Source organism: Musca vetustissima, unplaced genomic scaffold, assembly GCF_032173495.1.
Source record: "Musca vetustissima isolate MV318-11 ecotype Yass unplaced genomic scaffold, APGP_CSIRO_Mvet_v1 utg10524, whole genome shotgun sequence".
Lineage (NCBI taxonomy): Eukaryota > Metazoa > Arthropoda > Insecta > Diptera > Muscidae > Musca > Musca vetustissima.
In genome coordinates, this window is record NW_026880443.1 from 53089 (window position 1) to 66655 (window position 13567).

At 36.2% G+C, this 13567-nt stretch overlaps 1 protein-coding gene across 1 annotated transcript in view; it reads right to left on the reverse strand.

Annotated features, from left to right (window-relative positions):
* Nucleotides 1-13567, reverse strand: part of LOC133326060 (sodium/hydrogen exchanger 9B2-like) — a 130414-nt gene that overhangs the window by 49460 nt on the left and 67387 nt on the right. The window contains exon 2 of the mRNA XM_061534736.1: nucleotides 2905-3193. Within this exon, the coding sequence (XP_061390720.1) occupies nucleotides 2905-3193 (289 nt within the window). The remainder of the gene's footprint in view (nucleotides 1-2904; nucleotides 3194-13567) is intronic.

Consider the following 13567-nt stretch of genomic DNA (forward strand, 5'->3'; position numbering starts at 1 on the left):
CGGACCGTAAGGCAGATGCATTAAAATTTTCCAACCAAGCTCCCGAAGTTTCTGGCGAGTCACTGTAAATGTGTGTAGCCTAGCGTTTTTCTGGTGGAACACAATGCCTATCCTGTTGGTCAATTCTGGCAGGTTTAATGATTTGAAACAGTTTTAAGGTCGATTTTTTAGCTTTTAGGCGATGTTACGACAGCTAAAATGCCGATCAACTTCGACCGGCCTACCTGTACGAGGTGCATCTTTAACATCAGAAACAGCAAAAAAATTACTGCGAAATGTCACCCTTCCAACGAACATAAATCTGAAATTGTTTGATCGATACATTACGAGAAATCTATCAGTACAAAATCAAAATAATAGATTTCTTTTTCTCCAACCTAATCTCATTATTCAATATCCAATTCGATCTCTTGGGAACATTTTTTTTCCGATTTTGTCACATGTGTAATCTATAATGTTATTCGGAGTGACGAATGGTATGCTTGATACCAATCAACGGCTCTGATTGGCTTTAACATGACAAAGCCCAGGTTTATCTTGGTCCCTGTTTCATCTCAATTGTGGACACTGACCACCCCACGGTGTCACCTAGGGAAGCTATTTTCATCACCCGTTGAAATAGTGAATTAGAACTATAAAAAATGGTTGATGCGTCGGTTCAGTTGCCCACACACGGAAAAACCATCCTACTATGAAAAAGCAACGAAAAACCCACCCACTGTTGACGATCCCTACAAACGTATAAAGGATCACAATCTGCGAATTTGCTCGTGGAATGTGTGCATGTTGTACAGAACAGGGGCAATCTTCGCTTTGGCAAATGTACCCAAGAAGTACAAAGCCGACAGGAAATGCGATGGAAAGGGACAGAAACGAAACATGGATTTAACTTATGCCTAACAAAAGAATAAGAGACCTCGTCAATCATAAACAGCATATTTTAAGAGTGCCTAAAACATATGATCGCTGCCCTGACCATGCCATTAAAATTCTGCTAGAAGATTTTAATGCAAAAATAGGAAGGGAAAATGTTTTTAGCTCCGCCGCCTGAAAAGTCAGCCTGCATATTTCAGACGATCCATCGATCCAAGGAGCGAATATCGATTCGGACCAAAACAATGTAGCAGCCAAGGTTAGAACACGTCTCAATGTAGTAGTAAAGGTGCGATGTAATGTAACGCGGAAACTCGACGTCGAAAACCTGCAAACACAACAGATAGCAGTGCCCTACATCGCTCAACTTATCCACCTGCTTGACGAAAGAACTCTTTGCCTCAATAATAAAATGTAGAAGCACAATGCCAAAGAATTGCGTGAGCACATCGAGATGTACAGAAGTCAGAATGAAGTCCAGAAATCCAACGAAAACACCAAATCGAAGGCTTTGGTGCAGCCACACCACACCTGTTGAGATCAAGGAGGAAACCTGGTGACATGTACGGATAGCGTGTTGAGGATTTGGAGGAGCATTTTGAAAACTTTGTGGTATAAACTACTGTCAGTGAAGAAGATGCCCCAGAACCAATAATAGATGATGGTATGTAATAAATATCACCTAGTCAAGATGAGGCCAGAAAATCAATAGCCTCAAGAATAATAAAGCAGGCGATATTTGCCATCTATAGTGGAATACGTCTCCTTCGCATCGCATATAAAGTGATATCCAGCGTGCTGTGTGATCGACAGAAGACAACGGTATATGGCATTATTTGACCTGGCAAATCCTACATAGACCAGATTTTTATACTGCGTCAAACCCAGGAAAAGGCCTACGAAGAACACATCAACACATTCCACCTATTCATCGACTAAAGTCGGAAAAGACCTTTCGGAAGCATTCAATACCGGTCGTGTGACCTTTTTAACATCGTGCAGGAAAAGGTCATACGAGATGCTAAGGTGAACGGAAATGGCACTCTGTATACCATAGAACATATGTTACTCGCCTACGCCGATGACATCGATATTATCGGTCAGGCATTGCGAGCGGTAAAATCCACATTTGAACAAATAGAGAATGAGTCTGTCAAAATGGGTATGACAGTAAATGGCGAGAAGACTCCAAAATACAGCTATAAGGTACAGCTACCTCGGTTGGTTCATCTACCTCGAATTGGCCTGCAAATCGTTTCATGAAGTTCTGAATGAGTGGCAAATGAATAAATATTTGAGTATAGCTTCTATGTTAGGCCCATGGCATTTCCATATAAAAAATTAACGAATATTTTCATAATTTCAGTCATGGTTTATTTTTTTTCATTTTGGACGTGTACCTCGCTTAGAATACACGTAGATTTTTTCCCCAAAAAATGTAAACAATCCATTAAAAAGTATTTTCATACTCCGCTCTATTTTACCATTATTTGCGATCTATCTCTCTCTTTTGACAAGAACCAATCAAAGAGACACGTCTTCTGTCTCTCCCCTCACTTGGTGGTTGTTAGTTTTGCAACCGTTTGTTTATTGTTTCTCTTGTTTACAATCGCGGTCTCTCCACTCACTCGATTGTGGCTTGCTTTTCATTCCATTGTTTCTTTATTTCTGACTCTCTTATCGACCTCTGCATTGTTGTTATAAAATTCGCATATGTATTTTCCAAATTATTTCGATATAAACGGTAAAAGAAATAACATATTCACAATTTTATACTTAATCGATGTTCAGTACAAATATCAAGGTGCGTAAATTTTGGACCTAATCGTATTCTTTGTGGGAGATATACCATACTAAAAATGTTGCTGATCAGAGTTATAGTGCAAGTGTTTCTATTTTGTCTATTTTCATTTCTACGAAAAGATTTCTATTGCAGATAATATTAGCATTTAAAGATCACTCCGTTAAACAATTTTCACTTGTTATTTTGAAAGACTTTAAAAGTTAGCCAACTCGTACGTATGTACTTACCATTTGGGACCCGTGTATTCATCATTGCTGCCACACTGACCGCCTGCTGCTGTAGGTGGTCCTGCTGCTCCTCCTGTTGTTAATGATGTTGGTGTTAGAATTATCGTGGAACCGTTTTGTTCCTTATTGTTGGTCGAAGACTGCTGCAACATCTCTGGGGGCAATTTTTGCAATTCTAATTTAGAATGTATTTTCAAATCTATGTCCTCCACAGCACGGACAGTGGCAGGATTAGTTGGTGTACTCCAGTTGCCTAAAGGATTTTCAGGATAACTGTTTGTACGAACAGCTGCAATGAGAGAGGGAGAACACACAAAAGACATTTTGAGTTGGGAAATATTTTTTTGTTAGAGTTCGTTTTTTTATTAAAGCTACAGAGGGTGTCAAAGTATTGGGGATGACCATAAGAATTAGTAGGGGAATTAGGTTCGAGTTTACGGTAGATGGTGCTTCTATAGTTTGTCAGTGAAGATGTGTTGAAGTTTTTCCGTTTGGAAATTTGCAAACAATGTTGGTGAAATAAAATGGGTTAAACTGCTTGCTGCCAACTACTAGTCGTTATTTTAAATTTGCAAAAAAATTTTTGCTTGAAGTGTTGGGTGTTAGAAAACGATGTGACATATTTTTGTATGAAAGTGAGACAGTGAAACACAACGGACGGATAAGAAATGGAAAACCTTCTATAGTGAAAATGACATATTATAGGACGAGATATAACTTTAAATAATACAAGAAGGACCTAAAGAAAGTTAAATTGAAACCTGCTCAAGGTCCCCTGTCTATATAAACACTATATATGTATACATATAAACACTGTAAGAAGGCCTACAGCAGATTTTGTTTACAGGATCAGAAGCGTGTATCTCAAAGCGTTTAAGCTCAAAGAAGTCGTCTGTATATAAAGAAAGGTACATAGGGTACCCGTAGAAGGCTTCCTGTTTATGGAATACCCATTGAAAGTCGTCTGTTTATACAAGTCATGAAGATATTTTTACAGAAGATCAGTAGAAGATATTCGGTCAGTAGACGGTGTATAAGGTCTCCTGTCTACAAAATCCGGTTGATGGTCTTTTATTTACAGAAGGCTTGTAAAAGTCTTCGGTCGTAACATAATAAGAATTTGGAACTCCAACTGCAGAAGGCATGTAGAAACCGATTTTCTGTAAAATGTATGTATCTATATAACCCCTATAAGGTATTTTGGCTTTTCAAATGAGACCCTATAAAATCTTCTGTCAACAAAGAAAGCATTCTGTGTACAAAACTCCGCCATTCTGATATTCCAAGCACAAAACACCCTTAGAAAGGGTCTTTATCCATGGAACACTTGCACAGGGTCGTTTATCTCTTTCATGCCTAAAGAATATGTCTAAAAAAGATCTGTAGAAGATATTCGGACAATAAAAGGTCTTCTGTATTTTTTACACAGGAGGTTTATAAAATATCTTCTGTTTATTGGCGACCTTCTACAATCTGCGATCAAAAGATATTTTTCTTTGGATCACACAATCTTTCCCTAGGACATCTTCGTTTACAAAAAAACCTATAAAAAGTCTTCGGCCTTTAAAATCCTCTAGGTCTTGAGTTTACAAAATATCTCTAGAACGTCTTTGATTTCTGGTAGATTTCTAAAGGCCTTACGTCTGCAAAACACCTGTTGAATGTCTTCCTTTTGCAGGGCTGTAAAGGTCTTCCATATCAAAAAAAAAAAATCTGAAGGCCTTCAATCTGAAGAATATATTTCGCCGGATGTCTATAAAATACCTCTTGAATATATGTTTTTTCTCTGGAAGACCCTTTGAATGTTTTCTGACTATGGAGACCTGAAGAACCGCAGAAAGCCCTCTGGCTATGAAAAATCCGCAAAAAAAACTCTTCTGGCTATATAAGACCTGAGGAACACATTTTTACAGGTCTGTAATATATATTCGTTCTATACAATTTTTTTCCATCAAAAAATGGTATATAATATGTCCCACAGAATATCTTCGACAGAAGGTCTTTGGCCAATAAAATACCTATATAAAACTCCTTGTACATTAGAGGATTTATTTGACGTATATGCAAAGGAATTGACAATTGAAACCCACTGGGTTAACGAAATCCGGTTAAATGTAAACGTACTATAAGGTATTTAGATTACAGAAGACATTTGTATTTTGATAAGCCCTTATCTGGTAAAGGTCTTCATCTGCAGAAGGTCTTCTTTTATTGATGCTCCCCTATATTTATTTTGATTTGCACGAAATTTAGCATGGTGTACTGAATTGAGTCTGGAATGCGGTATGCTAAGTTTCCTGAAAATCGGTTCAGATTTACATATGGCTCCCACATATATTTTTGTCCGATTTTTTGTAAATGGTGCACCAAAACGCCAATATTTCATTCCATTTACATGAAATTGTGCACAGCGTATCAAATTGTCTACAATGATCTGTTATAAGTTTCGTGGAAATCGGTTCAGATTTAGATATAGCTCCCATATATATGTATGTTGTTTATGTAAATTGAGCACCCATAGTTTGGCCGATTAGCACAATGTACTAAAGTTAGTATAGCCTTACGTGTGTCAAGCTTTGTTGAAATTCCGTCACCTACGGAAGGCATCTGCAGGCCTAATGTCTTCAAAAGACCTGTTAAAGTTATTCTGTCTATAGAAGATTTGTAGAAGGAATTTTATATATGGAACCTTCTGTTGACTGTGGAAGGTCCAGTTTTGACAGAAGGTCTATAGAAGACTCGTGGAAAGTCTCCTATCTATAGAAGAATTGTAGAAATCATCATGTCTATAGAATACCTGTTGTTTGCCTCTGGAGGACCTTAGAAGAACTTCGGCCTACAAATATGCTATGGAAGTTAGATGATCTTCAGAAGATCTTCTATCATTCCTTTTTACGTATTTTACCTCTGGAAGACCTTCATTCGGCAAAATACCCGTAGAATATATTCTAGATAAAAGTCTTAGTCTATAGAAATCATATAAAAGGTCTTCTGTATATAAAAGACCTGTTGGGCGTACAATGCCTGCAAAAGTACCTCTAGAAATTTATGTGCCACTGGAAGACCTCTGAAGGTCTTCTATCTACAAAATATCGGATGAAGGTCGTATGTCTTTGGATGGTCGGATATGACATTCACAAGATCTTATATCTAAATTAGGCCTGTGTAGTGTGTATTATATATGATGTAATGTTCGTAATAGTTCGTATATGTGTGAAAGACCTTCAGAAGGTCTTCAATCCATATAGGACCTAAATCAGGAAAACCATCCAAATTGTTCTACAAAATATTCTAATCAAGGTTCTAGTTTCAAATACAATCCCCTGTCACCCCACTGTCCGGCCACTAGGTGTTGCCATGACAAATACTATTGTCGCCCCCTTGTAGTAACATTATCGACAACGAGTATTTAGAATTGTATGGCATCTAACAAGCTGCAATTTGAAAATATTTCAATGCGAATCTTTTTTTAACAAAACTAAAGGAAACACAAAACACACTTTCTCTACTTCCGGCCATGGTTATTATGGTAGGGAGTCCCCCATTATATCCCCACCACTCCCCACTCCCCATTGTACATTTTACTATTTTAACAATTCACATAAAATAACAGTAATCTAAGTAAGAAATGTAACGAGGAGCCAATGAGTAGAGGCTACAGCAGCAGCAACAACACCAACAACTGATGGACATTAGAGCAACATCGGTAGTTGATTGAGGTTGTGATCCTGTGTGGGAATACACACACAAAAGGGCTAAAACCCAAGCAGTCATAATGGCTGGGATAACAATGGAGAGAGGAAGATTGGTAGTGAAAGAGAGTGAGAAACAGCTTGACTACTCTCAATGTTGGCGGTAATTGTTTGTTGCATTGGCCCATTGTTAAAGTTGGATGCGACTGTTGATTTCCTTTCCTTTAGACCTGTGGCACACAATCAGATTTCTCATCTACTGGTGACTGTGTGAGTGCCGTTGCAAGCTGTCTCTGTTGATGACGCTCTGACAATGATTATGTGTGTTTAAAATAAGAAGACGACGAAGAAGCAGAACAAGCAGAAGTGTTGATGTTAATGAAAGCTGGTTTCGTTTCTTTTAGCCTTTGGCTGGCCAACAATATGAAAAGATTGGCTTTTGGTTAGATGACGGGGGTTCGGTTTGGTTCGCTTATTAAGTTTGTGTTTTGTTTCTGTTTTTGTTGCGTTGCTTTTCTATTTTTTTTGTTTTGGTTTCCGGGCATTTCAGTTCTTTTTTTGCCATTGTGTAAACGATTATACGCTTATGAAAAATATAAAACGAGTTACTAATTAAATCTATTGTCTGAAAATGGCAGCTAGGCAGGCGGCCAATGTGATGCAGTTATATTAAATTCTATGGCATAATGAATAAATTCTGCAATAATGATTAAATTTTTATTCATGTCATGAAAGAAGAAGTTATTGTATAATTGAAATAACTTTTTTGATATGCAATTAAATTTTGGTTTATAGAATGTTTTATTAAACATAATATAAAATGGATGGGGTCGTGTATAGAAAAACCGTAGAAGGTCCTCTACGTATGCAATACCGGTTAGAGGACCCAAATGTTTTTAACTAATGTTTAGAGAACCTCACACATTTTTTAAAAATAATTTTTAGAGGGTCTAACAAAGGCGTAGATTTTTTAGAGAGCCTAACAAAGGCGTAGAATATATTTTTTTTTTTTTAAATAATTTTTAGGAGGTCTGATTAAGGTGTATATTTTTTAAAATATTTTTTAAGGAGCGTTTGACTTGCCTTCTTTCTAATTGAATTGAATCGTTATAGGGTCTAGCAAAGGCATAGATTTTTAAAATAATTTTTAGAGAGCCTAACAAAGGCGTAGAATAATTAAAAATAATTTTTTAGGAGGTCTGATTAAGGTGTATATTTTTTAAAATAATTTTTTAGGTGGCGTTTTGACTTGCCTTCTTTTTAATTGAACCGACTCTATTATTCAAAATATTTAAACTCTATCATTCTCCATGTGGGGTGATATTAATTGTTTATATATTAATTCATACCCTGTGCTCCAAGAAAAATAATATTGCTCACCATGCCTATTTCAAATAAGTGCTAAAAAGTAAATCAAATGTCAACAATCTTCGATTAAATTTGCAAACATGTTTCCCACATTTAATGTCACGTTATTGATTCAATCTATTTACCTTATATACTAATTGAATTGTCATTATCATAGTACGACTTCGAGGGGGGTTGAGCCAATACGCTTTTACTTTTATGAGAAGCAGGTGCAGTACTACACAGGCAAAAAAAAAACATAATAATGAACAAAATTTGGAAGTACTGCCTACAAACATGACTGATACACCCAAATATATTTTTTTTAAAGAAAAATCAACATCGAAGACAGGCTATTGATTGAACCATTGTGGTCTGATACGCAGTGTTTTAACCTCCCGACTAAAATTGTTAGTAAAGATCCAATTTTTGGTTTAGCTCCCATATAAGGATACTGTCCACAGTTCGCATAAGTAAAACATTTTAAGATCGTTGTTAATCTTATTTTCGAGGACAAATTCTTTATTTGCCGTAAACGTCGCTCAATACGAACTGAGAACATTTCTAAAGTAGTCCAAAGTGTTGATGAAAATCCGTTCCCTGGAATTGGAACACCCAAAAGAATGTTCAGTTCAGACTTGATCACAATTCAGTCAATCAGAAACACCGTCGGGTTTTTGCTGATGGGTTTTTGAAATGCATGCAGATTGTTGGAAAAATAATCATACATCAACACTCTCCACTTTGAACGAGTGACCTTTATGGGTTCATAGGCCAGACGGATCACACCTTACCTACAAATGGGGTGGAATCAATAGTTACGGTGAATGAATTTTCACAAATAATGATTCATATTTTTTCACTTTTTTAACATCACACAAAAAGTGTTCGGACCGTGATGATCTCAAACCGATGATCACAATTAACCACTGAACTCTTATGATTTAACACCCGGCGACTTCGATCTTAAAGAGAAGATATACACTAACAGCCCAGCTTCGATTCACAGCACTTTATGCAGCCATTTTATGCAACATCTTAATGGTGGTGACAACATGGCAAGAATCTACTATTTTCTGTTACGATAACGAATTTTCTTTAATGACATCGGAAAAATAGTAAAATCTAGTTGATTCTTGTAGGACGGAAATAGACCAATAGTTTTCCATTATTACGGGATGCCGGAGCGGAGAATTATAAGCGAATGAGGAAGATCACATGATACCCTACACTGATACCAATGTACTTTAACTGTTTGCGTAGCCAAATCCCGAGCCTTGGCAAAATTTCGCTATATCTACATTCTTTATACCCTTCACAAGAATATGAGAAAGGGTATTATGTTTTTGTGCATTTTTTTGCAACACCAAAAGGTAACGAGATAGACGTACGGCTCCTTTTGAGAATATGCATTGAGTCACTTTCTAAGTCGATTAATGCATGTCCGTCCGTCTGTCTGTCCATGTTAAATAGTAAACAAAGTACGGGTCGCATTTATGATCACAATTGGATGAAATTTTGCACAGCTCATCCATTTGGCCCAAGGACGAACCCAATTGAAATTGGGAAAAATCGGTTCAGATTTAGATATAGATCCAATATATATTTTCTTCCGATCTTATGTGAATGGGGTACAAAAGTCCCTATATATCTTTCAATTTGCACGAAATTTGGCACAGGGTACTGAATTATGTCTAGAATCAGGTGTGCTAAGTTTCGTGAAAATCGGTTCAGATTTTGATATAGCTCCCATATATATTTCCGTCCGATTTTATGTAAAAGGTGCACCAAAGACCCTATATATCTTTCGATTTGCACGAAATTTGGCATAGGGTACTGAATTATGTTTAGATGATGTGTGCTAAGTTTCGTGAAAATCGGTTAATATTTAGGTATAGCTCCCATATATATTATCGTCAGATTTTAGGAAAATAGTGCACCAAAGTCCCTATATATATTTCGATTTGCACGAAATTTAGCATAACGTAATGCATTAAGTCTAGAATGATGAGTGGTAAGTTTCGGGAAAAGGGTGTCGATGGTGTCATACCGAATAGCGTTTATCAAGTGTGCTATAAATCGATTTACATAAATTTTTCTAAATCTACCCGAATGAAATGAAATTTAGCAAAGGTTGCAGAAAGTAGTATGTATGGATTTATGTTAGTCGGTTCACTTATAGATAAAGATCACATATTTAAATTCAATTTCAATGTCAATATACATATGTAGAATATATCCAAACATAGTCGGTCCATCCCGACATTACTACTTTCCTCACAGGTTTGATAGTGAGATTGAATGAGAATAGAAACTACCAAATTACAGCCAATTTGCTGAAAAAAGTGTCGAAATCCGCAAAATACCGAATATTGGGGAGTAACGCTTTTTTGGTATGGAGATATGTTATGCAATGTGAACCCAATATACCAAACTTTAGCCAATCCAGTTGAAAAACGTGTCCAAAATCCCCAAAATATCGAAAATTGGGGGTATATATTCCATTTGCAATACCAAACATGCTAGAAATACCAGCAATGTTGACGTCTTCGTACCTAACATATCATATATATCATGCTATTACCGGCCATGTATAAAAGTCCCGAAGGATTACATGTTATTTTAATTGTATAAATAAATAATAATGCTATAGGATATAAACATATCGGCCCGTATGAACTTCACTACGCTTTAACTTCTTTGCTTTATAATTTGTCATACTTTAATAGAATATTTTGAATTATTCAATCAAAGCTGATCATATGGTTTGCATTTATTTGAACATCTTATTCACTTTTAATTAACTTTATTCCAGTACTCTCTTTACGGTCACATGAAACTCGAATGCACTTTTTTATAAATTCTTTAAATTGATTATTAATTCCGATTAAATGAAAAGCACGTGCACCACAAAACAAAATAAAATTTACTTTGTTAAATAAAACAATTCACCTTTTTTTGCGGAAACGAAATATATAGCTATCTGCCGTCGCAGAATTCTCAATTTTATTCCATTTGAAATATTAAAACGACAAACTAAATAAAAATATGAAAAAGAAAACAAACACCTTCGAAATAAAAAAATATATCTATGGATAATTCTTACATTTGATAGAGAATTTTGCGATAAATTTTTCTCAGCCGACGTTGAATGTCTTATCGTTAAAAGGGAACTGATGATCATCTGCGGCACTGTGGCCCGGCACAGCTGATTCTTATCTCCAGAATTTGTGCTCATTTTTCATACATTTTTTAATTTGTCCGATAAAGATGTTATTTTAATTGTGGGGGCCTCTATATAAACAAAACGAAACAACAAGTGCTAATCAAATTCTATATATGCCAACGATGATCTGCTTCATTTAAATGAGAGCACACGAGAACTGAAGCAAATGACAAAAGAGAATTTATATTTAAAGCGTGCTAATGAGAAAGAAAAACAGAAATGCAGCTTTTCATTGACATTTGGTGAAAATGAAAATAATAAACAGAGATGTTGTTGTCGTAGGTTGACAAAAACAAATGTATATATATAAATAAATAAAAATATGCATATTTAAGAGAGTATAAGGAATAACTAAGAGAGTTGCGTGTCAGAAGAGATTTTGTGTGGGAGATATTAAGGAGGGTAAATTTATATTTATAAAATTTAAACTTTTTATAGATAAAGGTCAAATGTCGGTACTACAAGGGCCTGTGTGAATGAGTACTAAATGTGGTACAACAATTTCATATGAAGAAACTAAAATTATTATTTAATATTTATGGACACGTATTTTCACTGTGGAAAGAATTTGGAAAGTGTAAAATTTCTGTATCTATTCAATAAAATAGGGTGCATGAAGGTTAATGAGAGCTGTGTTGCATTTCAAATAATTAGGAGGGACGGAAGGATGTATAACAACAAGTAGCGGATAAAATTGGTTTGGTGCTGAATGAGGACAAAACTAAATATACATGTTTGGTTGCAGCCTTCAAAATGTATGGAATTAGGCGTTGGCAATATAAGGTTTATTCAAACAGGTTTTCTAACTATTGAGGACGCAAGATGTCAAATTGGAAAATGAGGCTTGGAGCTCGAAATTCCCCTTATGGGGTATTTAATTCAAAACATCCACGAAATAATACCAATACAATCGACAGACGGATATGACATTTATATTAAGAACTCAGAAAGGTCAGCTCGCCAAAGGTAAATTTGTTTGTATTATGACTTTTGATTAAAAATTTGTATAATCATTTGAAATTATTGACTGTTGATGGGATCCGGTGTCAGATCATAGACTTCATTTTTGTAGCATAGAAAAACAATTGATGATGTTGTAATATTGACCTTACATGTAGTTCAGTGAGAGGAAAAAGCATTGACATAACCCTCAAAAACATGGACAACTCTGGGGTTATGAACTAGAAGGTGTGTGATAAATGCTCCTTTTCGGAACATAGGATGATACTTTTGCTGATTTCCATCTCCAGAGGAATACAGAAACGTTCCTGTAACAAACTGGGATAAGTTCAAACTAAAATAGATAATGAACGGTCGAGGATGTTAAGAAAGCCGTGAACAAGGCCACAGGAACTCCTCTGAGGTGTTATACAACTTCCGGACCTGGGAGGAAATCAGTCGGTAATGTGGCCAAATGATCTAGCATCCTTGAGAAATGCTGCTTGGAAATTCTACAACAATGCTAGTAACACGGACGTTTATAGAGAACAATTCAATAGGTACAAAAATGAAATAAAAAATGCTAGCTTATGTATTGGATTTAGTGATTCAATGGAAGGAATAAAGGAAAAGGTCTGCGAAACATCTAATGATCCAAAATCTATAGCGATGATGGAACGTAGACAAACTCCGACAGAGAGACTCTTGATCTCTTATCATCGACCCATTTCCCTGGTTGTGTAGATCAACATGACGAAGTACAGCATGCACGTCGACATACGCTCCAAACCAACGAGGAGGAGGAGAAGCTGATAGAATATACGATAATCTGCCCAAAGCTGGTATGGGCAATAACTAGCTTAACATCCTACAAATCCCCAGGGCCAGATGGAATAATACCGACCATGTTACTGATGATCGAGTATTGGTCACATTACAGAGAATTTTTAGGGCTTGTCTGTTTTCAACATGCATACCAAGTCTATGGTAAGAGGTAACTGTGATCTTCATCCCGAAATCTGGGAAGCCGAGCCATTAGCTACCTAAAGATTATAGACCGATTAGCCTTTCTACTCAAGACTTTAGAAAGGTTACTAGACCCCGAAATTAAGGACACTATAATTTCAAACAAAATCAACAAATCCCAACATGCCAGCATCAAAGGCAAATCTGTGGATACTGCCTAAGATGAGGTGGTCGGACACATCGAGAAGAATATGGAGACCTCCGATTACCCATTGCATGCGTTCCTCGATATCGAAGAAACCTTTTTGAAACTCGAACATTATGGTGTCACCTCTCACATAACGGATTGGATTGAAAGAATGCTTGAAAGCAGAATTCAAATATTGGAGAGAGTTGTGTGATAAAATCTGTCAACAGAGGAACACCGCACGGATGTAATCTTGTTAGTAGGCGGGAAATTTTGGCCGACTATTTCTGATATAAGACCCCAAAC